The sequence below is a fragment of the Canis lupus genome, chromosome 9 (assembly GCF_011100685.1).
Source record: "Canis lupus familiaris isolate Mischka breed German Shepherd chromosome 9, alternate assembly UU_Cfam_GSD_1.0, whole genome shotgun sequence".
Classification (NCBI taxonomy): Eukaryota; Metazoa; Chordata; class Mammalia; order Carnivora; family Canidae; genus Canis; species Canis lupus.
The window spans coordinates 3,527,115-3,550,397 of NC_049230.1; the positions used below are offsets into that span (position 1 = coordinate 3,527,115).

The 23,283-nt window shown below is 50.2% G+C and overlaps 1 protein-coding gene across 4 annotated transcripts in view; it reads left to right on the forward strand.

The window, feature by feature from the left end:
- CYTH1 (cytohesin 1) overlaps positions 1–23,283 on the forward strand; it is a 77,812-nt gene that overhangs the window by 47,737 nt on the left and 6,792 nt on the right. For 2 of the 4 annotated variants that reach the window (XM_038546431.1, XM_038546430.1), the window contains exons 2-10: positions 10,747–10,829; positions 12,180–12,244; positions 13,857–13,923; positions 14,263–14,381; positions 14,657–14,737; positions 15,859–15,971; positions 17,129–17,277; positions 17,668–17,780; positions 22,830–22,908. In XM_038546431.1, coding sequence (XP_038402359.1) covers positions 10,747–10,829; positions 12,180–12,244; positions 13,857–13,923; positions 14,263–14,381; positions 14,657–14,737; positions 15,859–15,971; positions 17,129–17,277; positions 17,668–17,780; positions 22,830–22,908 — 869 coding nt within the window. Of the gene's footprint in view, positions 1–428; positions 780–10,746; positions 10,830–12,179; positions 12,245–13,856; positions 13,924–14,262; positions 14,382–14,656; positions 14,738–15,858; positions 15,972–17,128; positions 17,278–17,667; positions 17,781–22,829; positions 22,909–23,283 lie in introns of those variants that run through there. The other 2 variants (XM_038546432.1, XM_038546429.1) reach the window with 2 other exon arrangements.

Here is a 23,283-nt window from a genome sequence, read left to right on the forward strand (position 1 = left end):
TCCTAACCAGCGTGCCCTGGAATGGGACGTTGCCACCTCTGGTGACCGAGTGGAAGGCAAGCCCTCTGCTAGAAAGGCCGGAGCACACCTGTGTGGGGCACGGGGGCAGCCTGGCCGGCGTCACTGCCTGCCCCCTGTCCCGCAGGAGCAGGAGGAGGGGCTGCAGGGGCCCTCCGCGGGCCTCCCTGTCGTTTCTGGGCTCGGTAATGAGAGGGCGTCTAAAGGAAGGGTTAACATCCCCCCAGCGAGGCAGCCATCAGCCTTCTGCTTCTCGGGGGTGAAGAAAAGCGAGCGCAGCCTGCCAGGAGCGGTGCAGCCCTCCCCCGGGAGGCCGCGTGCGTGGGGGCAGAGGAGGAGGGGCCGCTGTAATTGCATTCATGGAAATCCGCCTGCCTGCGCGGCGCCCGGCGAGCACAGCAGCGAGCACAGCAGCGAGCACAGCAGCTCGCACGCCAAGTGTCAGCCGGCGGCCGCTCAGCTCCTGCTCCGCCGGCTCTGCCCCGGCAGCCTTCCCCTCCAGGACCGGCGCTCTCTCCACTCTCGGTTTCCACTTGGCCTTTGTTTCCTCGCTGCCTCCTGTACCCTGGCTGTGCCGGCACACATGCCGTGCTTGCTGCGCCCCTCCGTCCCCCTGGGGCAGTGGGAGCACCCAGGAGCCGGGGACGGCGGGGTGGCGGTGGCGGCCCACCATGGCCTCTGAAGCGGAGAGCTGCCAGCTGCCCAGGCTTTGACGGGGGCTGCCGGGACGCTGGGGCTGCAGGAGAGGGGACTCGCCTTGGGTAAGAGGCCGGTGGATGGCGCGCGAGCTGGTCGCGTAGAGTACCACGCAGAGTATGCGGATCCCGCTCTATTATGCTTTGCTGCCAGCCTCTCCCACCCCGCAGCAGAGCCGATGCGTGCGGCAGCGTCTCTCTGCATGACTGCCTTGTGGTTTTGCATTCTGCTCTCTCCTCCTAGGGTTTTTCCACTGGCTCATCGGGGGTAGATGTTCAAATGTTCAGGGGGCTTTCTTCTAGGCCTGAGATTTAGGAACAAGCCGATGGCCAATTTTGGTGGCCCTGCTTCGGTGAGGTGACGAATAGGACAGCGGGAAGCAGGGGGACAGGTTCAGGGTGATTCTCTCTCCTCTGGACCCACCCCATGAGTTTCTGTTGGACTCTTTGACTACTTTGGAACCATTCCTGGGGGAGGGGGTGTTAGCCCTCCTTCCAACAATATGTCCAGAAAAGGAGTTGGAATCGCATGTTTCATTTGATCCTAGGGGTCCATTCCAGCGATTAGGCCGACCGAGAGCGTTTCAGTGTGCCAAAAAATTAAGGGCTTTACGAAGAGCTGGCATAGATTGGTTTCAGGAACAGGTTAAATGAGAACTGACTTGTTAAAGCCCCCACTGAGCCCCAGTTCTGGACTGAAAGGGGTGTGGCGGCACAGCTGTGCAGTGGGAGACGGCAGCTGGCACGGGGCGTTTCTGGAGCCCCTTCCCTCGGGAGAGAGGGGCAAGCACAGATGACTTGGTCTGTCTGCTGGGGTAGGGAATTCCCAGGCTTTCCCCGAGAGCTGAGCACTCTCCTCTGTCTCAAGGAGGCCAGCGAGAGAAAATGGTTCTCCCTGTTGGGCTGGTCCAGCCCTGCTTTCCATTCCTGTGATCCTTTCAAAAACAGCTTTGCAGACACAGATTGGAAGTCTGAACGCCAGAAGGAATCCTGCTGCAAAACTCCAGCTGGATCGGATCTTACCACTGCCAGGCTTTAGAAAAGGTGGAGAGGTTTTAAAATGATTATTTCCTAGTTTTTACCTTTTATTGAAAGCAGATGTTAACTTTGTTTTTCTAAACCAAACTTTTAGGATACAATTTTATGACTTCATCCCTTTTACTACCTTGAAATTTGACCTCATTTCCCTTTGGTTGGCTGGTTAGTGCTGGAGTTCTAGGATTTGTTAGATAAAATGTGTCCGTTCCCTTCTGTGTGTAAGGTAAGAAGATAAAATACCTTGTTTTTTTCTAAGACAGTTTATGGGACTGTTTGGGGGTTTTTTAAATAAAGCTTTTATTTTTAAGTAATCTCTGTACCAAATATGGGGCTTGAACTCACAACCCTGAGATCATGAGTTGCACGCTCCACCGACTGAGCCAGCCAGGCATCTTTGTGGCTGTTTCATACATGTTCTTTCATTTGAGAAGGGCTGTGATGATGACAGACCCATTCCGGTTGGGGCTGGATGAGGCGGTGGTTAGCCCAAGGTCACAGAACTACCTCGGCAGGGAAAGCCCCCAGCAGGTGTCCCCTCCCACCCCAACCCCAGTTAGCCTCTCCTCTGGACTAAGGAGGCTTGAGTCATCCGGGCAGGCGTTAGATGAGCCAGCTGCAAGACAGCGGTGGGGACAGAGTTTGTCTTAGAGATGCAAAAAAAATGGTAATAAAATAGTTAATGTATCTGTCCTTCGTCCTAGGTAGGAGACTGGGTGGCTTTTGTGGGGGAAAGAATTTAAACGGGAAGAGTAAATGTTCGCCTTGGCAGTTTGCTAGAAGGAGCCTCTGGCCTCTGTGTTGAGTATCAGTTATGCTGGCCTCATGCTAATTTAACTCTTTCTGGTCCACGCTGTGTACACAAATTCCTTTAAAATCTAGGCGGGGCTGCCTGGGTGGCTCAGTAGGTTGAGCGTCTGACTCTTGGTTTTGGCTCAGGTCATGACCTCAGTGTCATGAGATTGAGCCTCGCATTGGACTCCGTGCTCAGCACAGAGTGCTTGCAATTCTCACTCCCTCTGCTGCTCCCCTTGCTCCCTCACTCTCTAAACATCAATCAATCAATTAATCTTTAAAAAAAGAACCAAAATCTCCTAGGCCATAAACTGGTGGTGAAACACTTCATAAGTCAGTCATGGAAGAGGAGTACAGTAAGCAGAAATCAGGAAATCAAGATACTGCTGTTGGCTTTTTGTATGTTTGGTTTACTTTTAATTATAGTAAAGTACACACAAAATAAAATTTATCATTTTAAGTGTACGGGTCCAGTAGCGTTATGCATATTCACATTGTTGTACAACCATGCTTCAGAAGTTTCCATCTTGTGAAACAGGAACTCCCTCCCCAGTCAGCACCACCTCCCCATCCCCCAGCCCCAGCCCCAGTGCCTGGCAGCCTCCATCCTACTCTGTCTCTGGGTTTGGCTGCTCCGGGGACCTCACAGAAGTGGAATACTATAGCCTGTGGCTGATTTCACCGAGCACAGTGTCCTCAAGGTTCATCCATGTTGTAGCAGGCATCAGGATTTCCTTCCTTTTTGAGGTAGAATGAATGATACTGGATTGCCATGGTTTGACTTAGTTGGAAGGAAAAGTAATTGGTTTTGTAAAGTTGGCAGACTTTCTGTAAAGGTATGACATGAACATATGCGCTGTTGGCTCATGGATGCCACCAAGTTTCGGGCTTGGGTCATATCCACATGCTCCGACCGTCTACCCTCTCTTGCCCTCTGGTCATGCCAGCTGTCCTGAGGCCTGGCCTGTCTGTAAATTTGAGGCTTTCAATGAAATTCCTGAGTCATTACAGCTGTTTATTTTCCTTCTCTCTGTATTGCCCTTTACCTGAGAGATGCCGTGGATGTTGGTTGCGTCCTTATACCTGTTGTAAAGATCTGACCCCAGATCTTATCAGCTTGGAATTGAGTTTTGTGAACATTTGCTAAATGTTGGTTTCCAACACCTGAGTTCTTTCTGTTCTGAATCTTTCACATTGTAAGTCACTGGGATTTCCTGGGAGACCAGATGACTCACCCCCATAGGGTGGGGCAGCATGAGACATCTAACCGGTAGGATCTGCACAGGTATGAGATTGGTAAATGCAGGCCCTTTGACCTTTTAAGTCCGTGGAAGGGAAGGAAACTGCCTTCACTCCCTTGGACAGTTTCCCAGATTTGCACTCTGGAACCCAAAAGCTGTAAATAGCTGTATTATCTCTCCAGAGCTGGTAGCAGTTTCTAGAGAGGCATGAGAAAGCTTGGTCCTCCACTTTGCCGCTGCTGCTCCTGTTTTAGCTGGGGCTTGCAGTTAGGTTTTGCAGGCTGTGTGTTTTCAGTTTCATAAAACTTACAGGTCTGTAAAGGGTTTGGCCTTGCTTATTATTATTAGCAGGGGTACTTCTGGCACCAGTGCTCTGCAGGCCCAAGAGCACATCCGGACACTCGGATGCAATGCCCTGGCCTGGGTGGGAACGTGGCCCAGGATGTTCTCTCCTGTCTGTTTACCTTCTGCACATGTGGGGAAAAGGAAGGGCCTTTCTAGATTCTTGGCCTCACTTCTTAAGAACATTTCCCTGCTGTGCTGGTTTAAATTCAGTGGGCTCTTACCCACTGAAAGGCAGAGGCTATATATAAGAAGGGCGATGGTTGATGATTATGGTTGGAAAAACAAGGCAAGGGGTGTGTTTTAAAGCGAGGCAGCAGGACCTGGTATAGGGGGGTGACCCCGGAGAGCGACGTCTTGGTCCTAAAGCACATCTTTAACGCTCCCGGGGATGTAGGACAGAGTGTGCGTTGTGGCAGGCGGCTGCCTGTGCTCCCGCTGAGCACAAACTGCTCTCAGAACTGCTTTTTCGATTGAACTTCATGGCGGATCGCTGGGCACCTGCTCCGGGCTGCAGGGGAGCGGCGGAGCGGCCTTGCCGCCATGTGCTTGTTTATGGGAGCTGCCCCTTTAAGACAGTCCTCCTTTGTATGTGCTGGATGGAGCACATTTCAGCTCTGGGGCTCTGCACTGGTAAAATCTGCAGAGCAACATTTAAATAAAGAAATAAATGGAAGCTTCCCTTGTGTGGCTTTTCTATTCACAGCTGAACACAATGGTCCCTTGTTGTTGCACGCACTTTAATCCCCTTCGCTGAATTGGAACCCCGCGAGGGAGTGGGGGGGCCCATCCTGGACTGGCCGCCTCGCTGGAAGGGGGACACCTTGTAAATTAACCTTTGCAGGAGTGAATTCCCGAGGCCTCTAGGCCTCCGGCGCTCTGCTCCCCATCCTTTGTGCTCGGGCTGCTGCCGCCCCGGTTGCCATTCTTTTCAGGAGAAGGGGGCTTAGCCGCCCTCCTGGCACAGACGTGGGGCTGCAGCACGTGGCAGTCGGGGGAGGGAGGAGTTGTTTGTTTCTCTGCCATCTGGCCCGTCAGCCGATCTCTTGCAGTTTAACCCTCATGGCTTCGAGGAGAGGAGGGAAAGCCACGGTCCCAGGGCGGGCCCTTCCTGGGGGCCCTGCTGTTTATCCAGCCACGCGGGGTGCCGGGTGCGGAGTGTGTACGATTGTGTCTTCCTTTCCTGCCCCGGCTGCGGCCCGCCCCATCCTGGGGGTCGCTCACCCCGCTCCCTCTCCAGCCACGGTTTTGATTTCTCTTTGCCCTTAAGTGAAATGAAGCATTTTCTCCACGGCATTTATTTTCCTGCTGGGCAGTGTGCGAGCGAGGGCTTGAAGTGGGGAGGTGACCTTACCTTGATGCGTCTAAGTGCAAGAGGTACGTGTGTTAGGGTGCTAGATCTTTCCTGGACTCAGGGAAGAATCCCACTAGACAGATGAGATGTAAACCTGCCCTTCTTTAAAAGGAGAAGTTCTCAGATGATTTGCTGAACCATAAGTCAAACAGCGCTGTGATTTAAGGTGGAACACAGAGAGGGTTTAGAGATCCTGTGGGTGATGTCAGGAGGCAGCATCAAAGCACATGTGAATAAATGTCTTGTTTATTCCTGCTGCAAGTTACCCAGACGTCGCTTCCTTCTGACCACCAGGGTGTAGAAGGCCCGTCTTTTCTAGGATTAACGTTTTTATTTTTCATTTTTTAAAAGATTTTATTTATTTGTTTGACAGAGAGAGAATGTGCACACAAGCAGGGGGAACAGCAGAGAGAGGGAGAAGCAGGCTCCCCGCTGAGCAGGGAACCTGACATGGGGTCTCGATCCCAGGACCCTGGGATCATGACTCAAGCTGAAGGCAGATGCTCAACCAACTGAGTCACCCAGGCGCCCCTTTATTTTTCATTTTAAAAGTGCAGTAGTGGGACACCTGGGTGGTTTAGTGGTTGTGAACGTCTGCCTTCGGCTCGGGGCGGGATCCCGGGGTCCTGGGATCAAGTCCCCGCAAGGAGCCTGCTTCTCCCTCTGCTTGTGTCTCTGCCTCTCTCTGTGTCTCTCATGAATAAATAAAATCTTAAGAAAAGTGCAGTAGTATGGGGGCATCTGGGTGGCTCAGGTCATGATCCTGGGTTCCCTGCCTAGTGGGAAGTCTGCTTTTCCTTCTGCCCCCTGCTCCCCGCCATTCATGCTCTCATGTGCCTCCACTGTCTTTCAAATAAATAAAATCTTTAAAAAGAATGCAATAGTACCTTCATGTATTTTTTTTAAAGCAAGTATTCAGGAGTTCATAGGCCCCATCTCTCTGTTCCCGACCCACTCCCCAGAAGCAGCCGCTAATAATTAACTTTTTCTGGCTTTTATCTTCTGGTAGGTGCTGCCAAGTGCATATTAATGTTCTCATCCCACTGATGATTTTATCAAAGAGATGGTCTCTTGACCACTTCCACTTCACATTTTCCTCCTTTTCACTCTCTCCCTGTCCATTTTTGATGGCTTACCAGTTTTTGCTTCGTTTTCACTTTAGGAACTTCCATACACATATTTACAACATCATTTTCGTGTTCATTGATCTGTTATCTCTGTCCCTGCTTTTTTGTAAGCGGGTGCTGTAGGGTCCCCCATGTCCTGTCTGTTTGCTCCCTCCCTCTGGCCTTCGCCATCGATGACGCATGATTTAAAGTAGCCTTCATGCTTTGTTCACAGATTGACTGGAAAAGTTGACCACTACACAGCACCATTACAAGGATGTGCTTGCTGCTCAGCTGGGAGCCTCTCTCGGGAGCTGCTCCCAGCACTAAGGTCCAGGGGACTCTGCTTTCTTGCCTTCCGCTGAGGCTGCCCGCCCGGCTGGCTCCTGATTCCTTTTAGTGTTTGTTTCTCTATCTCCAGTGATGCTTTCTGTTCTGTTGAGAGGAGGCCCTGTGGTGCCTTCACACACTGGAAATACTTCTCAGCTGCCTTGCCAGTCCTCCTCTGGGATGAACTGTTTGCAGCCTGTCGGTGGGCTTCCTGCTCTGATCTGGGCTTTCTGTCCACGCACGAGAGCAGAGCGCGTGTCCTCCGTGGGCTCCCGGGGCTGCACCACCCTCGCCCCCGTGTGCACGGCTTCCTCCTCCTGAAGGAGCACGGGAGATAAACTGAGTCCTGTGGCTGAAATGATTCTGTCTTGTCCTCCACGTTGACTGAGAATGAATTCTAGGGTCAAAATCATGTTTATTTAGACCTCGAAAGCCCCTCCCCCGTCTCACAGTGTCTGCTGTTACACCGGCCACCTCCTTTCTCTTCCTGCTCTCATGGAGGTTGTAGGATCACCTGGCATCCTCCAACTTCTGAATTTTTACAGTGAATGTGCCTCTGAGTGAGTCCACTTCTGCTTCTATCTTAAGTCTTGTTGCTCTTTATTCCGCAGGAGTGCCTCACCTTTATCTTTTCATCTGTTTTTGACTTGGCGGGGGCAGGGGGCAGGGAGGCTGGAGGACAAAAATATGTTTAATTTCCAGGAGTGTATTGTTTAATTGTCCCTTTTTCAGAGTTTTCTGTTATTTTGAAGTTTTCTTTTGTTCTGCTCCACGGGTTTTCTTTCCCTGCCTTGCTGCTTCTCATTTGGTCTTTAGGCTTGGCCATCTCTGTGGGTGTAAGAAAGGCGTGGTGGACAGGTTAAATGGGAGCTCCGTGGGGTGGGGTGGGGGCATGTGTGCAGCGAGGCTGTGCTTTAGTCTGGCTGGACTGAACCTGCTTCGCTGTAGGGCAATCCCAGGTCTCCCAGCCTAGCTGCTCTGCTCAGTTCTTTTGTTTGGCCTCAGGTAAATACACATTGAGAGCCTTTGGTGTGTCAGGCACTGTGCTGGGCACTGCAGACGTGGCAGTGATAGGTGCACGAGGCCCCCACTGCCGTGGAGTTTGCCTTCCAGGAGGAGGAGTTGGCACTCTGCTTCTCTGTCCCAGAAGTTTGTTGAAATCATGTTTGCCAGTGGCCCCGCTTCCTGTACTTGACATAGTAGGTTGATAGCTTTTTAAAAACTCCTCTACTGTTTCTACAATAGTATCTTGGAAGGTAGAGGATCGGCAGCACATTCTGAGTTTATAACACAGAAACCATAGATTGTGACCCTCTAGACAAATGGCCGTGTGTGATTGTGATCCCAGACTGGTTGGGTGCTGAGGTTCTCACAAGAAAGCAACCACAGAGATTTTCCAATCTGGAATGAGAAACATTGGCTTCCCGGGGCACACAACAATCTAGAGATGTAAATTTTCTACATGCTGGGTCTGTTTTTCATCAGCCTCATTCTGAGGGCCTTAATCTTACCTCTGCTCAGTTAGGGACCCATTGATCTGATTAAGCCGACTCTGTGGCTTCAAAACCAAAGCCTGATTATTCTCCCCTATGGAACAGCTATTAAAAATGAACTGTTGCCTCAATTTTCAACACCGTGTTATATTAGAATGAACATTTGTCTTCTAGAACCTCAGGAAATTATTTCTTAAAGAGATCTTCTAGTCTTCATGGACTAGAAATTCTTCTCTGTGAAATCCAGAAAAACCAGAATTAATTCCTTCAGGTGTGCTTTTCTTGAGACTGGAGTCTGCATTGGAAGAGTCTGTGTTGTTTCTCAGGGTGGTGTTCACTCTAACTGAGCTGATTTGTCCCCAGTCCAGCACTGGTGACTGTTCCCTCGGAGTTCCCCGGGATGCGGTGAGGTCACTCCTGGAAGGTGACCTGGACTGGAATCCCCCAGCCTCTGACATGGGTGCTTCCTTACTGTAGGACTCAGTGAATTAGTTAGGCTGTGACATCACAGCCATTGTGAAGAACATGAAGGGTAGGATGATTGAAAATGTCAGTGGATGTCACACAAAGAAGGTACGTTTCTGGTACTGTTGTGTATGGAGAAGATCGGGTCGAGGTAGCAAATGCGTTCTGTAGTGCGTCTTGGAGAAGTTTAAAAGACACTTTTCGAGAGAAGATTGGCGGGGAACATTGGGGCACTTGGGTGGCTCATTCGGTTGAGTGTCCAACTCTTGGTCTCAGCTCAGATCTTGATCTCAGGGTTGTGGGTTCAAGCCCCACGTCCGGCTCCATGCTGGGTGTGCAGCCTACTTAAAAAAAAAAAAAAAAGCCAGCTCACCTAAGGGAGGTAATTCACCTGTGCTGTAGACATCACTGTTGTCAGTTGTTTCTACCCTCTTTTATTGTCTTCCATGATTTTTATGAAATACTTGGGGAAAGTCTCCAAGTGCAATAAAGTCTCAGTGTCCCAGAAAGGGAGTCATGGGTCCAAGCTTGTAGGCAGAGCTGTTGTTGTTCCAGCTCCGTGCTGTCCAGTAGAAATATAGTAAGAGGGGCCCCTGGGTGGCTCAGCGGTTGAGCCTCTGCCTTCTGCCCAGGGTGTGATCCCGGGGTCCTGGCATCGAGTCCTGCCCTCTGCCTGTGTCTCTGCCTCTCTCTGTGTCTCTCATGAATAAATATATATATTTTTTTAAAAGAAAGAAATATAGTAAGAGTCACAAAATGCGTTACTTCCCATGGCCCAAGTGACATCAGTTGAGATAGTATATTTTATTTATCAAGTAATGAGTTTAATGTGTGATCAGTATAAAATATTCAGGAGCTATTTTACCTTTTCATGTAGAGTCTGGCGGGTATTTTACACACATAGTCCATCTCAAACTGGTCTAGTCACATCTCAGGTGCTTAGTAGCCACGTGTGGCCTGTGCCGCGAGGTGCGGTTCTAACTTGTTCAGGCACCACCCGGGTGGAGAAGCATCCCTGTGTTGCCCCCTCCATCAGGCCATGTGGGTGCCTTTTGCTCTTGCCCCGAAGGAAACAGGAGCCAAGGCTCTGCGGCTCCCGCGTTCCCTGCTGGACTCTGTCCTTACGGCGGCCTGCTGAGCGCGTGGAGCCTTGGGCCGAGGGGCTGCCTGGGGCAGGGCGCCCCTGCTTGCTCCTGGGGGGTTGGAGCCAGGATTCGAACCCCGGTTTTCCCGACCGCCTCCTGCCTTTCCCCAGCACATTCGGAAGGGCCCTGCGAGGGGGCTTCTGTCCAAGCCCCTGTGCGTGTCGGGGGAGGAAGTGTTGCGTGGGGAGAACTGGGAACTCAGGGACTCTGAGGAGGAGAGTGCAGGAAAACACAGCGGGAAGCGTGCAAAGCCCGGGCGAAGTCACCCCGTCCTCAGAGTTAAGCACTCAGGTGGGGTGTCTCCTTCTGGACTTTCCCCCCTGCGCGTGTGTAGTCTGTCCCCTCCCCACTTACGGGTATCGTGGACGTGGTTGTGGATCGGGGTGGGCCCAGTGCGGGGGCCTCCAGTGTCCCCGCCGCAAGGGCTGAAGATGGCCAGGGCTCGGCTGACAGTCCCCTTTTATCCCTGGCCAACCTCATTTGACCTCAGGCTGCCTTTTCTCTCTTGTTTCCATGGCAAGTGCGCCTTCAGCAGAGCTTTTCTCTGAGAGCAGGGCGCTTGCTTCCTTTGGTGAAGCTGATGGAGAACAGGAGCCAGAGCTGTCCCCATTTCCAAAACGGGCTTCTAGTTTCTTCCGTGGTGTCCTTGTCCTTTTGTGGTCTCCGGAGTCTGTTTATTTCTGGTGAGAGAAAGCTTTCTTAGTAACATTTCCCTCCTTTCTTGCAGTTCCCAGTGACCTGACGGCAGAGGAGCGTCAGGAACTGGAGAATATCCGGCGGAGAAAGCAGGAGCTGCTGGCCGACATTCAGGTAGGAGGTCACAGCAGGGATGCCTGCCCTGTGCCGGCTGTCCTTTACAGAGAGGTGCCTTCTGAGCTGACCCCCCCCAGCTCTGAGGAAAGTGTAGTCATGCGGGTCTCACCGGTGAGAAGATGGAATCTTAGGTCGGGTGGTCCGTGAACCCTCCCCTAGCTGGTCAGTTGTCGCAACTAGGTGACCCGGGCCCTCTGACTCCCAGGCGGGGTTCTCACTACCGAGTGGGGTGTGGATGAGGGCTCAGGGGCTTGGAACATGGACTTCGGGTGAAGCTGGACCCACGTCCGGTCCTGGCTCTCTGCCCCTTGCTGGAGGAGCGATCTCAGATAATAGGAATCGGGTTCTTTGAACATCAGTTCCTTCAGCTGTAAGATAACGAGTGAAAGCACCTGTTGATGGGTTGCCATCAGGGGTAAATGAGGCCCTGTTCCTACAGGACTTATCGTCTCTGCTCGTCCCTGTGAGATATTTAAGCAGCAAGCGCTGTTTCATCAGTGTTTCTGAGATCCTTTGTGGAGCTGTGAAGCTTTGTAGGACAGAAGTCATAGAAGCCATTGGTTGGATTATTTTAGCCCTTAGGGCAGCAGATGTTATTCTTGTAGAATTCTTTGTAAAACATTTGGGAGCTCGGGGGTGGGGAGAGGAGGGCAGGGACCTACTCTGGGACCCCAAAGCTGCAGAGAGTGGAAAGGAAAGACTTGCTGTGCTGTTGACTTCAGTATAATTTGATCACTTGCCCTAATCCTTTGATTCCTCTTTGGTGAATGCTAGGAAATCTTAGCAGTTCTTCACCCCAGGCCCCCTCCGCGTGACCGTGACCGTGACCGTCCATTCTGAGGGTCGGCCTTACCCACGAAAGGGGCTGAGGAGAGGCAGGAGCTCGGGTTGGCCATTCCCCTTGCCAGCCGCTTGGCGGCAGTGTTGGCCCAGCCCAGGCACCGCGGGCCGGGCAGGCTGGGCGTGTGTCCTTCCTCCTGAGCCTTCTCACACTGGCTTAGTGAGCTACAGGGATGCAGCGCAGCCATCTCAGTGAAAAAATACGTATTTTACATGGTGTGTATGATTATAAGTTTCTTCCCTAGACTGTGATCCTTGAGGTCAGGAGCTATCTTTCTCACCTGTGTATTCCTCGGAATGTTTACTATCCGGTAGGACCTCAACAAATATTTGTTAAACAGATGAATTTTCTGGAATGTTAAAGACTTTTTTTCTGGTTTGCCTTATTTTATTTCATTTTGCTTTGCTTTATCTTGTTTTTGCTTGGAGGGAGTTCTGTGAGCTGTTAGAGGGGCTCCTCTCGCTTGCGTTGGCCCCCCTGGTAATTCTGGATTATCTGTTTTGTAGAGGCTCAAGGATGAGATAGCAGAGGTAGCTAATGAAATTGAAAACCTCGGGTCCACAGAAGAAAGGTGAGTTCGCCCAGCTGCCGGCTGGGTATTGTGGTTGGGGCTTCCCGAGCTCCCGGCCTGTGCTTGCAGCATGTGGCCAGGGAAGTGTGCTTTCTGCCCTCAGTCCCTAGCAAGCACACATGGCACTGTGTTTCCTGTCCTCCCCTCTTCAGTGCAGGGGAAGGCCTTTCATATCATTGCAGACATCAAAGCAGAAAACTCTGAAGGCCCCCAGAGCCTGAAACATCCCTTAAATGACTGTGTGACCTGGTGTTTCTTCCCTTTGCTGTCCACTGTGTTTGCATTTTAGAGTTTGTGCTTTTCCTTAGTGTCAAAAGCTTAATGCTGCTCGCACCATTTCTGAAGGCTGGAGCACCCAGTGTTTCTGGGTGCGGATGCCACGGGGGGCTCGCCTGTGCCTCCCCTACGCTTGGGAGCAGAGCTTGGACATGGCATTCTAGTGCAACACTGCGAGAAGCGCTTGCAGGTTAATGGCATGAGCGTCAGTGACCTCCAGAGTTTAGTTTTGAATGGGGTTCCCAGACCGTTTTCTAAGTACTTAATGCACTAACTGGGCTGTTTCTAACTCACTACATGTCTGTATTTTTGTAAGCCTAAGTCCCCTGTCTGGCTTCCTAAGACCATTTGAGTTTGTTATTTTAAGCGGGTATGGGCGGTGCCATTAGGGCTTAGTGAAGCCAGGCGGTCTGCGGAGAATGGCCAGCTCATCACTGCCAGGCTCTGTATTGTCAGTTTGGGATTACAGCCTTTTTACCTTACATTTTTAAAAATTGTAGCTTTAAAACAGTGAATACATTGGAGTTTAATCAAACTTTAAAGCTTCTCTTAAACATACTATGAGAAGAAACAGGTAAGCCACAGACAAGGAGAAACATTTGCAATAGTGTGTCTGAAAAAGGACTTGCATCCAGAACACATGTGACTCAGTGATAAGAAGGCCCAGACTGAGAGTGGGCCCAGGGCCCTGGTGTCGGTGAGTGCCGGTGCTCGGGAGCGGCACTTTCTTGTCATGTGACACACGCGCCCATGCCATGGCCAGCAGTTCTGTGCCCAGGTGTTCACTTGGGAGAGATGAAAGCACGCCCAGGGAAAGAATGTGCAGTGGTGCTTATGGCATTCTCACTTCTCCCCGCCCCAGCTGTAGGCGGCTGGAATGCCAGCCGGTGGGCACGGGGCGGGCTGGTTGAGGTCATAGGCCGGTTACTCACATGTCACTCACACAGCACACCCTTGCTGGGTGGTAAAAACGTTCTGCATCTGGTTGTGGTGATAGCTGCATAACTTCATAAGCTTACTAAAAATCGTTCAAGCGTACAATTAAGATGGGCATATTGTTATGATATGTACGTGATACCTTAATAAAGTTTTTTTTTTTTTTTTTTTTTTTAATCATGTTAAAAGAGAAGCATGGAGTAAAAGGAACAAACAAACCTGGGGCGGGGATCAGGCTTTCAGCTGACCTTCCGCACTTAGACCTAAGTACGCCTGTGCTTTCCTGATAGCACTTTCAAAAATCTCTACAAGTCCGTGGGTGCAAGTGGGAATGATACTAGGCTTTCACAGCTTCCTGACTGCCTGGAATACTAACATGGCTGTGGTGGTTGTTTTACAGGAAAAACATGCAGAGGAACAAACAGGTAGCCATGGGCAGGAAAAAATTTAACATGGACCCTAAAAAGGTGAGTGGAGAGGGTGCTACTGGAGTCCTCGGACTTTAAAAAGGTGAAAGATTTATATGATCTGAAGAGAAACCAGAGTATTCGGGCTTTAAGATGGGCATCTGCCACGCTCAGATGGAGCCCGGTAGTGCCCGTCACAGCTTCCTGCCCTTCTGTGGAGCACACGTCCCAGTGTCACGTCCTCTGCCCTGGCTCCTCAGCTGGGACTCCCCTAACCCTTCGTGTCCATTGCCGAGTATTTATTAGATACTTGCTGTGTGTCCTTCCTCTGCCCTTTCCCCTCCTTTCTAGAGGTTTCTAGGGTGTGAGTGTCATCGGCATCCTTGATGTCTCTTCTAGGGGATCCAATTCTTAATAGAGAATGACCTGCTGAAGAATACCTGTGAAGACATTGCCCAGTTCTTGTACAAAGGGGAAGGCCTCAATAAAACCGCCATTGGTGACTACCTGGGGGAGAGGTAAGGCCTCGGGAGAAAGGAGTGGGTTGTCAGGAGTTCCGGTGTGCTCCAAGTCCCCAAAGAGAGCGCTGTCCTCGGGCAGCTGGGTTCTGTCCTCAGTTGGTGCTGAGGGGGGCTGTACTGGCGAACAGTGCCTGGTGGGGACCTCGCCATGTATGGAGTCTGTGGGGCTGGGGGACTCGGCTTGGAAAGTGCCTGGCTGGGGCTAGAAGCCTGGAATCTCAGGCTCGGTTTCTGACTTCCACCCCCACCCCCATCTTTGTTTTTCTTGCTAGAGACGAGTTTAATATCCAGGTTCTTCATGCATTTGTGGAGTTACATGAGTTCACTGACCTTAACCTTGTCCAGGCACTACGGTGAGTGTGTTTGGGGATGGTGCCCTGGGAGGTGGGAGAGGCACATCTCTGTGCCAGGTCTGTCCTATGTGGCGTTTTGGTGAAGGGAAGTCTCTGGGGGCCCGTGTTGAGCATCCTGAAGTATGTTGTATGTTGAAGGAAAGCGGCCTAAGAGCCTGTGGCCGAGAGGACTGGATGGTTAACGAGAACTGAATAACAATCCCCGTCCTGAAGGCAAATTTCACAAAATTCTTCCTCATGTGTTTTAATAGGAAATTTCATTGGGAAATTGGTTTATGTTTAAATTTGGAAATTTTTTCTAGTTTTCAGTGTAGAAAACCCTTTAGTCCTCTGCCCTAGAATAGGAATTCAGTAGCTGTTCACTTCATTTTAGGAAAGTAAATTTACATTTTTTACTAAATCTTTTTTCTTTTTTTTTTTAAGATTTATTTGTTTGAGAGTGCAGGTACACACACATGCAAAGGCAGGTGAGGGGCAGAGGCAGAGGAAATGAGAGTCCCAAGCAGACTCCGCACTTAGCATGGAGCCATAGGCAGGGCTCGATCTCATGACACATGAGCCAAAACCAAGAGTCAGATCCAACCAATTGAGCCATCCATTTCTCCCCATTTTTACAAAATCTTTGGAGACATTGTCCTCTAGTGTCCTGGCTGCTGGGGGGTGTCAACAGCACCATCTTTTGTGTTGCTATTTGGGCAGGTGAAAATAATGCACAATGAGACCTATTGGCCATGGTCCCTCTTTGACTTAAAGGGATCAATTATGAATGCTTTGATAGAAAATCTTTTTCCACCACCTCATCTTATTTTCCAGAGATGAGAGCTCATTAACGTGAGCATTATTTCTATTTCAGTCTTGTATATTAATCTGAAGAGGTGAATCATTCTGTTATACAGGAAAACCTTAATTTTTCACCTTCTCTTAAACACTTTACCTTTGACTAAGAGAACAGTGATATAGAACTGTAGTTTGCACCTGCTAAGAGCTGGAAGCCCAATGCCAGTGGGTCCCCCTTTTGCACTTTCGTATTAAAATCCATGGGAAATGTAACAACCATTCCTGGAGAAGTGAGCGGTGTCCCTGAGCCCCAGCCCAGTAACATACCTGTCCTCACCACTCAGGCAGTTCCTGTGGAGCTTCCGGCTACCGGGAGAGGCCCAGAAGATTGACCGGATGATGGAGGCATTTGCACAGCGCTACTGCCAGTGTAATAATGGGGTGTTCCAGTCCACAGGTAGGGCGGCCGTGTGCCCCACTGATGGCCAGCATTTCCCACGAAAGTCTCTCTCGGCACTAGATAGTTTCCAGAACAACAGGGCCTGGGTTCATGCCAAGAACAGTGATTTAAGTGGTAGTTATAATAGTAAAATGTTGGGAAAGATCCAGAAGTCCAGGGAGTAGGAATAAGGGGGTGGGAATGTAAGTTGTAGTAGCTGTTAGGCAATGTGCAACTATTAAAAATCCTGTCCTTCATCTCTGTGGCTTACTCGTTTTACAACTAGAATTCTGAAAAGTACAGCATAGGAGGTATAGTCGGTGATATTGTAGTAACGCCGAGTGGTGATGGGTGGTGGGCTCATTTATGGTGGTGAGCACGGAGTAATGTACGAGGTGGTTGAGGCAACATGTATACACCTGAAACTAACGTCATATTGTGTGTCTGCCATACTTCAATTTAAAAAAAAATTTCGGGCAGCCCGGGTGGCTCAGCGATTTGGCGCCGCCTTCAGCCCAGGGCCTGATCCTGGGGACCTGGGATCGAGTCCCATGACGGGCTCCCTGCATGGAGCCTGCTTCTCTCTCTGCCTGTGTCTCTGTCTCTGTTTCTGTCTCTCTGTGTGTGTGTGTGTGTCTCTCATGAATAAATAAATAAAATCTTAAAAAATAATAAAGAATTAAAAAAACAAAAAATTTGTATTTAAGACGAGGCTTTATTGACATGAGGAAAATGCTGATAAGGTTAGCAAAAAAGCAGGATCAAAACTATCTTTCTGCTTTGATTCCAGTTGTTAGAGTGTGCATCTGTGAGATGCATTTGTGATGTGCTGCACTAGGCACATTTGTGTAACGAAACAAAATAAGTCATTAGCAGGTAGAGGGTTCATAGGTATTTGGGATGTTCTTTTTTACACATTGTGTCGTTCTCCAGGTTGCCTGCTGCATTCTCCTTTTGCAATCTGAAAAATAATCACCTTTAAGTCTTGAATACTTGATGCACTTATTTGTGGAACTCTTTAGTCAGCAGCAGTCAGTAGTGTGCATTTAGAAGGCATCCCGATGCGTGGATTTGTCTCATCCTTTTGAGAGCATGGCTTTTAGTTTGATTTCATGGGACATTTCTTGGTCCTTCTGGCCAGATGTTTCTGATCCTCTTTTTGCTTTTCTCTTTAGACACTTGTTACGTCCTCTCATTTGCCATCATCATGTTGAACACCAGCCTGCACAACCCCAATGTCAAGGATAAGCCCACTGTGGAAAGGTTCATCGCCATGAATCGTGGCATCAATGATGGGGGGGACCTGCCCGAGGAGCTGCTCCGGGTGAGCGCACTCTAGCCCAGGTGGTGGTGAACATGGGACAAGAGTGAGACATATGCTCTGCTCGTAAAATTTCTTTAATTATATAAAGTCCATTAAGAAAGTAGTCATGAGGCCCAGCAAGGGAATCAGGAGGGGAAAGTGGTTTATAAGTCTGAAACAAAGTGTGAGAGGAAGTCAGGCTGCTTTCTTTTCTTTCTTAATTATCCATTAGGCATCTTATTTATTTTGTCTCTGCGAGCTGCCCGAAGGCAGAACTGGTCCTGTTCTTCTGTTCGCAGTGCCTGACAAATCATGGCACATAACCTGTGCTTACTGAATGAATGAAGAGAAAGGGGAGGGAGAAGAGATGTTTCTAGAACCAGAGACATGCAATGTCGTCTTTTATCCCAGAATCTGTATGAGAGCATAAAAAACGAACCCTTTAAAATCCCAGAAGATGATGGGAATGACCTCACTCACACTTTCTTCAATCCAGACCGGGAAGGCTGGCTATTGAAACTCGGTAAGTAACGCACTCTGGTCAGGGCTCCTGATGCAGAAACAGAAAGGATGCGTGCGTGCACTCGCACATCCACGCGCTGTGGGAAAGTGGGGTTGGTGACAGGAGGCACTATGGAGAGACTCTGGGATGAAGTGCTAGTGTTCTGGTGAGATCCACCTCCATAGTTAGTGCCCCACGGCATATACAGATACTGCTGGGTGCAGACTCACTCTGCATAAACACTGCTCCCATGGGTTCACACTCCACATTTTTACTGTGCAGTTGATTAGCCAGGTTTTATTTCAAGGCAGTTCCCTGAGAACCTGGTCCTGGTCCTTTCTCTGCCCTCTTCGTCCCTGGGAGGGTGGCCAGCCGTGTCCATCTCTCTACTTCCCATCACACAGATTTATATCTGGCGCTCCCACCCCCCCACCCCAGTGCATCATCACTTCCTTCTGCATCTGGCTCCCCACAGGCAGTATGCATGGCAAACCTGAGCCCTTGGCTGCAATGCGACCCACAGCGCTCTTACTCATTCTCGGGCAGTGGTTCCCCACCCCACCCCCAACCTCCTTTCCAATCCAAATCAGCCACTTTGATGATTTTGTTCATTCAGAAAAAAAAAAATATATATATATATATATATACATATTCCTCTTCCCTCGGCCAAAAGTGAGCTTATGTTGCTGAAATTTGTAATCATGCCTTGTATGGAGGTGATAGAGTAACCAAAAGGAACATTCGTGCCCATGTGTGATTATTTCATTACTTATTCCAAAACACAGAGAGCCCCTGGACATAATTGGCACTTTTTTGGCCCTGGGGGGAGAATACGTTCCTCTTTTCTTCTGCCTTGGCCTTTTGATGCATGGGTTCCCTAATTACCAGGAGGTGCTCCCCCTCTACCATTTCATCGACTAGTCCTGGTGAAATTAGAAGTCGTTACTCTCTCGGCTGTGACTGACACCCCTGAGAAGTGCTGAAATGGAATCTTAAATTTCTGACCAGTTCAGGTAGCAGTAGGATTTATAATTCCTTTAAAGAGCGTAGCCCAAGACCTTGGGTTTCTATATAATTATTTCATAAATTCTCCTGAAAGCACCACTTCTCCAATTGGGGCTTTGGCCATCTCTTGAGTTGGCCGACATTTCTCACGTCTCTAAGCCAGTAGAATCTTTGAAGCGAAGGTTCTAAAATGGCCAACCCCAGAGACAGCCGTCCTGCTCCACGCCTTTCCTGCCAAGTGGACCGAGCTAAAAGGAAACCCACTGGAAATCTAAAAAGTACATCCAAGTTTGGATTTACTTCCCCTCCAGTGAAATTTGTTTAAATGCTAATGCTGAGTGTTAGCTTTGACAGCCCAGATGCTAAAATTAGAACAGTGTAGAGATTATCTTGGCTCTTGTACCAGGATGACATGTAAATTCATGAGGCATCCCATAGTTTTAAAAGGAAAAAAAAATTAACGAAACGTGGGATTTGTTTTGAGGTCATTGCATTACCTTTTCTAAAGCTCCTCCAAAGCCCTAAGTCTTCATATTGTGTTTTCATTGTAGCCACTTAGGATCACCCCCGTGTACTTATGTGCTGCAGAAGGCGGGGCTCCCAGCCATCTGCAGTTGTGTGTGTATGTCCATGTATGCATATGGCCGTAAGAATGTGTATTCTTGTGTGCACACATGTGTACGTATGTATTCATGGGGATATGTGTGTGCATTCTTACACACACCTTAAAAAGTGATAGCCATCTGCAGAGAGACACTAAATTTTCCCCTCTTAGCTCCGGATTCTGGATGTACTAATAAACATTCACTTTGTGAGAATGGATCTGCGGCATATTTGGGGCCAGGTTTTCGGTAGTGCTGCAGATCCCGCCTTCGCCAGGTGGTGCGTGGCGGATGAAACAAGCTCCCCCATTCACACGCCAGACAGTGGCATTCGCCCCGCTAGTGATTTCATGTTTGGCTCCCCCAGGACAGATGTGAATGACTAATACAGTGCACTTTGAGATTAAGGAGTTTGGTTTAATTTCTTTGTTTTAATTTTCTTTTCTCCCTCATTTGTATGTTTCCATGATTTTGGCTCTCCTTTTCCTTGCCCCAAACTCCAGGAGGTATGTAATCCCCCCAACCTGCTCGCTCGCTCTGCCAAGGCCACTGTACTTGCTGCAGCGTTTTTCTTATTTTGTTATTTTTGGTTATTTTGTTTTTTAATTGCTGGTGGTAGTGTTAATGCTGCTTCTAACTTACTGTACAGTCCCTAGGGAACTGGTCAGGATCAGGGGTTCATGGTTTCCCTTTCAGGGCTAGTGCATCAGACAGCTAGGTACCAGGCCGTGGGATAAACATTACTGACTGCCATGATGTGAGAAAACATACTAAGAGTGGGTTTAGAAAAGCAGAGAAAGTACTCACTGAATTTTCTCTTGGAATGATTGGCCAGGCATAGTCTATCTGTGTTACATTCAAATTGACACCTGTGATTTCCAGTAATTTCTCCAGAGGAGGAGGAGGAGAAGGGAGGTTTGACTTCTCAGCGATACGTGCTCCTGATACACTCTGATCAGAGAGCACGCCAGGACGAGAAGTAAATGAGACAGCTTGGGACATTTGCCTATGCATGAAACAGGGAAATGGCATCTCCTAAACTCAAAGGATGCCAAGTTTGGGGGGGAAAAAAAAAAAAGACACCCAGAGCCCCCTCCCCCCCTGGAAGTCCTGGGTATTAGAGGAGGGCGTATGACCTCGACTCCGTATTTCATGTTCTGTTTTGTTTTTCTCCCTCCTCTTTTTCAATGAATACTGTTAAAAACCCCAAATTGGCCTCTTAGTTATGCCGTTGGGACCTCCCTCCACTTGCTGATTTGGGGGTTAGGTTTTTCCTAGAGGAGCAGCTCCTCAGGTGTGTGCTCCAGCACGCAGAGAGAACAGCCCCAACGCTCAACACAGTCGTTAGCACGTTCTGGGCACCCGTCAGCGCTAGGGAAGACGGCGCCTGGCCTTTGCACCGGGGGTGGGAGGTGTCCTGTGAGTTCCACAGGGACTGTCCTAGGTGCGCGCATTGGTCTGTCTGCTTGTTTCATGTCTGTTTCTTTCAACATGGAAATCCTGCCCTGGGACCGCCGTGATGCCCCTCACGGCAGAGGTCTCTGTGACGCAGCAGGTCGTCAGGGGAAATCATCAAGGTTTTGTAATCAGGGAGGGGATCTTTCCAGCTTCGCTTTTCCTTCTAGATTTCCTTCCACCTTCTTCCTTTTCACATCTGACCCCTCCTCCATGACCTCCTAAGCCCCGAGGGCCCCTGGGTGGTCCTGTGGGGGGAGCGCATGGGAGTCAGCATGGGTTGAGGTGTCCTGTGTACCGAGCCCTGTGTGGAGATGAAGGCCCAAGAGGTAGAAGAGCCGGTTTCCCAGGCTCTGAAGTGGGGGCGGGGGTGCCTTTTTATAACATATTGGCTCCAGTTCTAAATATATTCCTTGTCTTCTTTCTTTTCCTCGTTTGTTTTGATCCTGCCCAGCCTTTCCCGTTTTCCACATGCATGTCATATTTCCATCTGTGGTTTTTTTTTCTTGATTCATGCCCTAGGGCCTTAGGGACCAGAGGCACATGCTCCCATAAACTGGCAAATTACTGCTGGAGGGCCAGTCCTGGCTTGATGCTAGCATAGGGCCCCCGGCAGGTGGACACTGTGCGTGTGCTGATAGCAAAGCCCTCCACAACTTGGGTCTGTTTAGAACTGTGGCAATTCATGATCAATCACTTAACCTCCCCGAGACTTTACACCCCACCATCTCCATAACGTCCTATCAGGAAACCCGGTGTGAGCATGTGGGCACGGCCCGGCCCGGCCCCTGGCAGCACACCCTTGAAAAGCACCCTGCCCTTGGCTCAGCTGCCTGTGGTGAGGGACAAGTGAGGAAGCATGACTCGGGTCATACCAGCTTTGCACCCCATGGGCCTTGTCTTTTGGGAAGGTGAGAGAAGTGATATCCTCTGGAGGTTACATTTTAGGCGGAAGAGCATATACTGTCAGGGCAGAAAGAAGTGCGGACAGAATGGCATGTGTATCATAACATGGGGAGGCCTTTGCATGGTTCAGGAAGCTGCCCCTTGCCCCGGCGTAAGCAGAGCAGGACCAGGTCCAGCTCAGGGCTGTGGAGGGTGCGGGATGCAGCCTCACTAAGACAGCCGGCAGCTGAGCCGCCCTCCCCAGTGCTGTCCTGAGCAGAGCTTCACGGCCCCAGCGTGGTCCTCCCACTGAGACGCTGAGGAGGACGGAGGGGCCCCTTCGGCACTCACGGCTGCCACCGTCCCTCTGGTCTGCGGCCCCTTCCTCTCGCTCATTGTGTTCAGAGCTCCACGTGAGGAGTCCAGGCTTGGAAAGGCTCCCGAGCGCTGCCTCTGTGCACCGTGGGCTCCTCCTGGTGCAGGGACTCCCCCTTGTCTCACCCAGGACTCGGGAAATTTCATTTGCAGGACACTGGCCCGGGGCCTGAAAGCCAGTATAGAATTTCACTATAATCAGGAAGGTTGGGGTAGGAATTTGGGTTCCACTCCCCAGGAAAGCCGTAGATGTGATTGTGAAGGGTTGACACATTGTAGTTCCCCTTTCCTCACTCCTGCCCCCTCTGATGAAGCCCTCCTCCTGTACCCGGGCAGGGTGCCCCAGCAGTGTAGCCCCTCTTCCCCCTCTTTCTTCTGTTGGCCCATTTCCACCACACCGACGGGCTTCCATGGGCGCATCTCCAGCCCAATCAGATTTACATCGCGTGTCCTCATCGCCCGGGTTCCCTCCCCAGCCATGCTCTCATCCCACTCTCCTGAGTTCATCTCCAGGTGCCACCTGACTTGCTTGCTCTGCTTGTACCCACAGACTTTCACTCTGTGAAAGGTGCTTCTGTTTTGGCTCTGTGTCTTGTTACTGATGTAAACTTTGCCATGGTCTCAATGTTCTGGTACCCCTGCCCCTCGCTTCCCCCGCCCTCGAGCTTTTTGAGGGGGGGGGGGTCATGTTACGGAGCCTGCTCCCGTCTGCTTGGCTCCTGTCGGACCCGCATCTCTTTTTGCTCCGTAGGTGGCAGGGTCAAGACTTGGAAAAGACGCTGGTTTATTCTCACTGACAACTGCCTTTACTACTTTGAATATACGACGGTGAGCCTCTGGGTCTGCTGCGGGACTAGGGGGGGCCAGGCCTCTGTTTCTGTCGGACTCCAGTCAGGGGTGGGGAGGTCCCAGAATCGGGGGGCCCTGCAGGTGATGTGGGCAGAGGTGGAAGCCCTGCATGGCACAGGGTGTTAGAGGCGGCGTTTGGAGCCGGGCTGGGAACAGCCAGCCTGGGTCGGTTGCCAAGAAAGGGTTTATAGCCCTTGAAAGGTGCATGAAAATCACAATGTGGAGAATTCCGATTTTCTGGATGCAGGAGAAGCAGCCCCGGGGGTTGAAAGAATAGAAGAGAAGTAAAATGAAATGAGGGAAGTTGGGAGTTACTGGAGTTTGAAGTTTTCTCAAACCGTGGAGGTTCTGTTG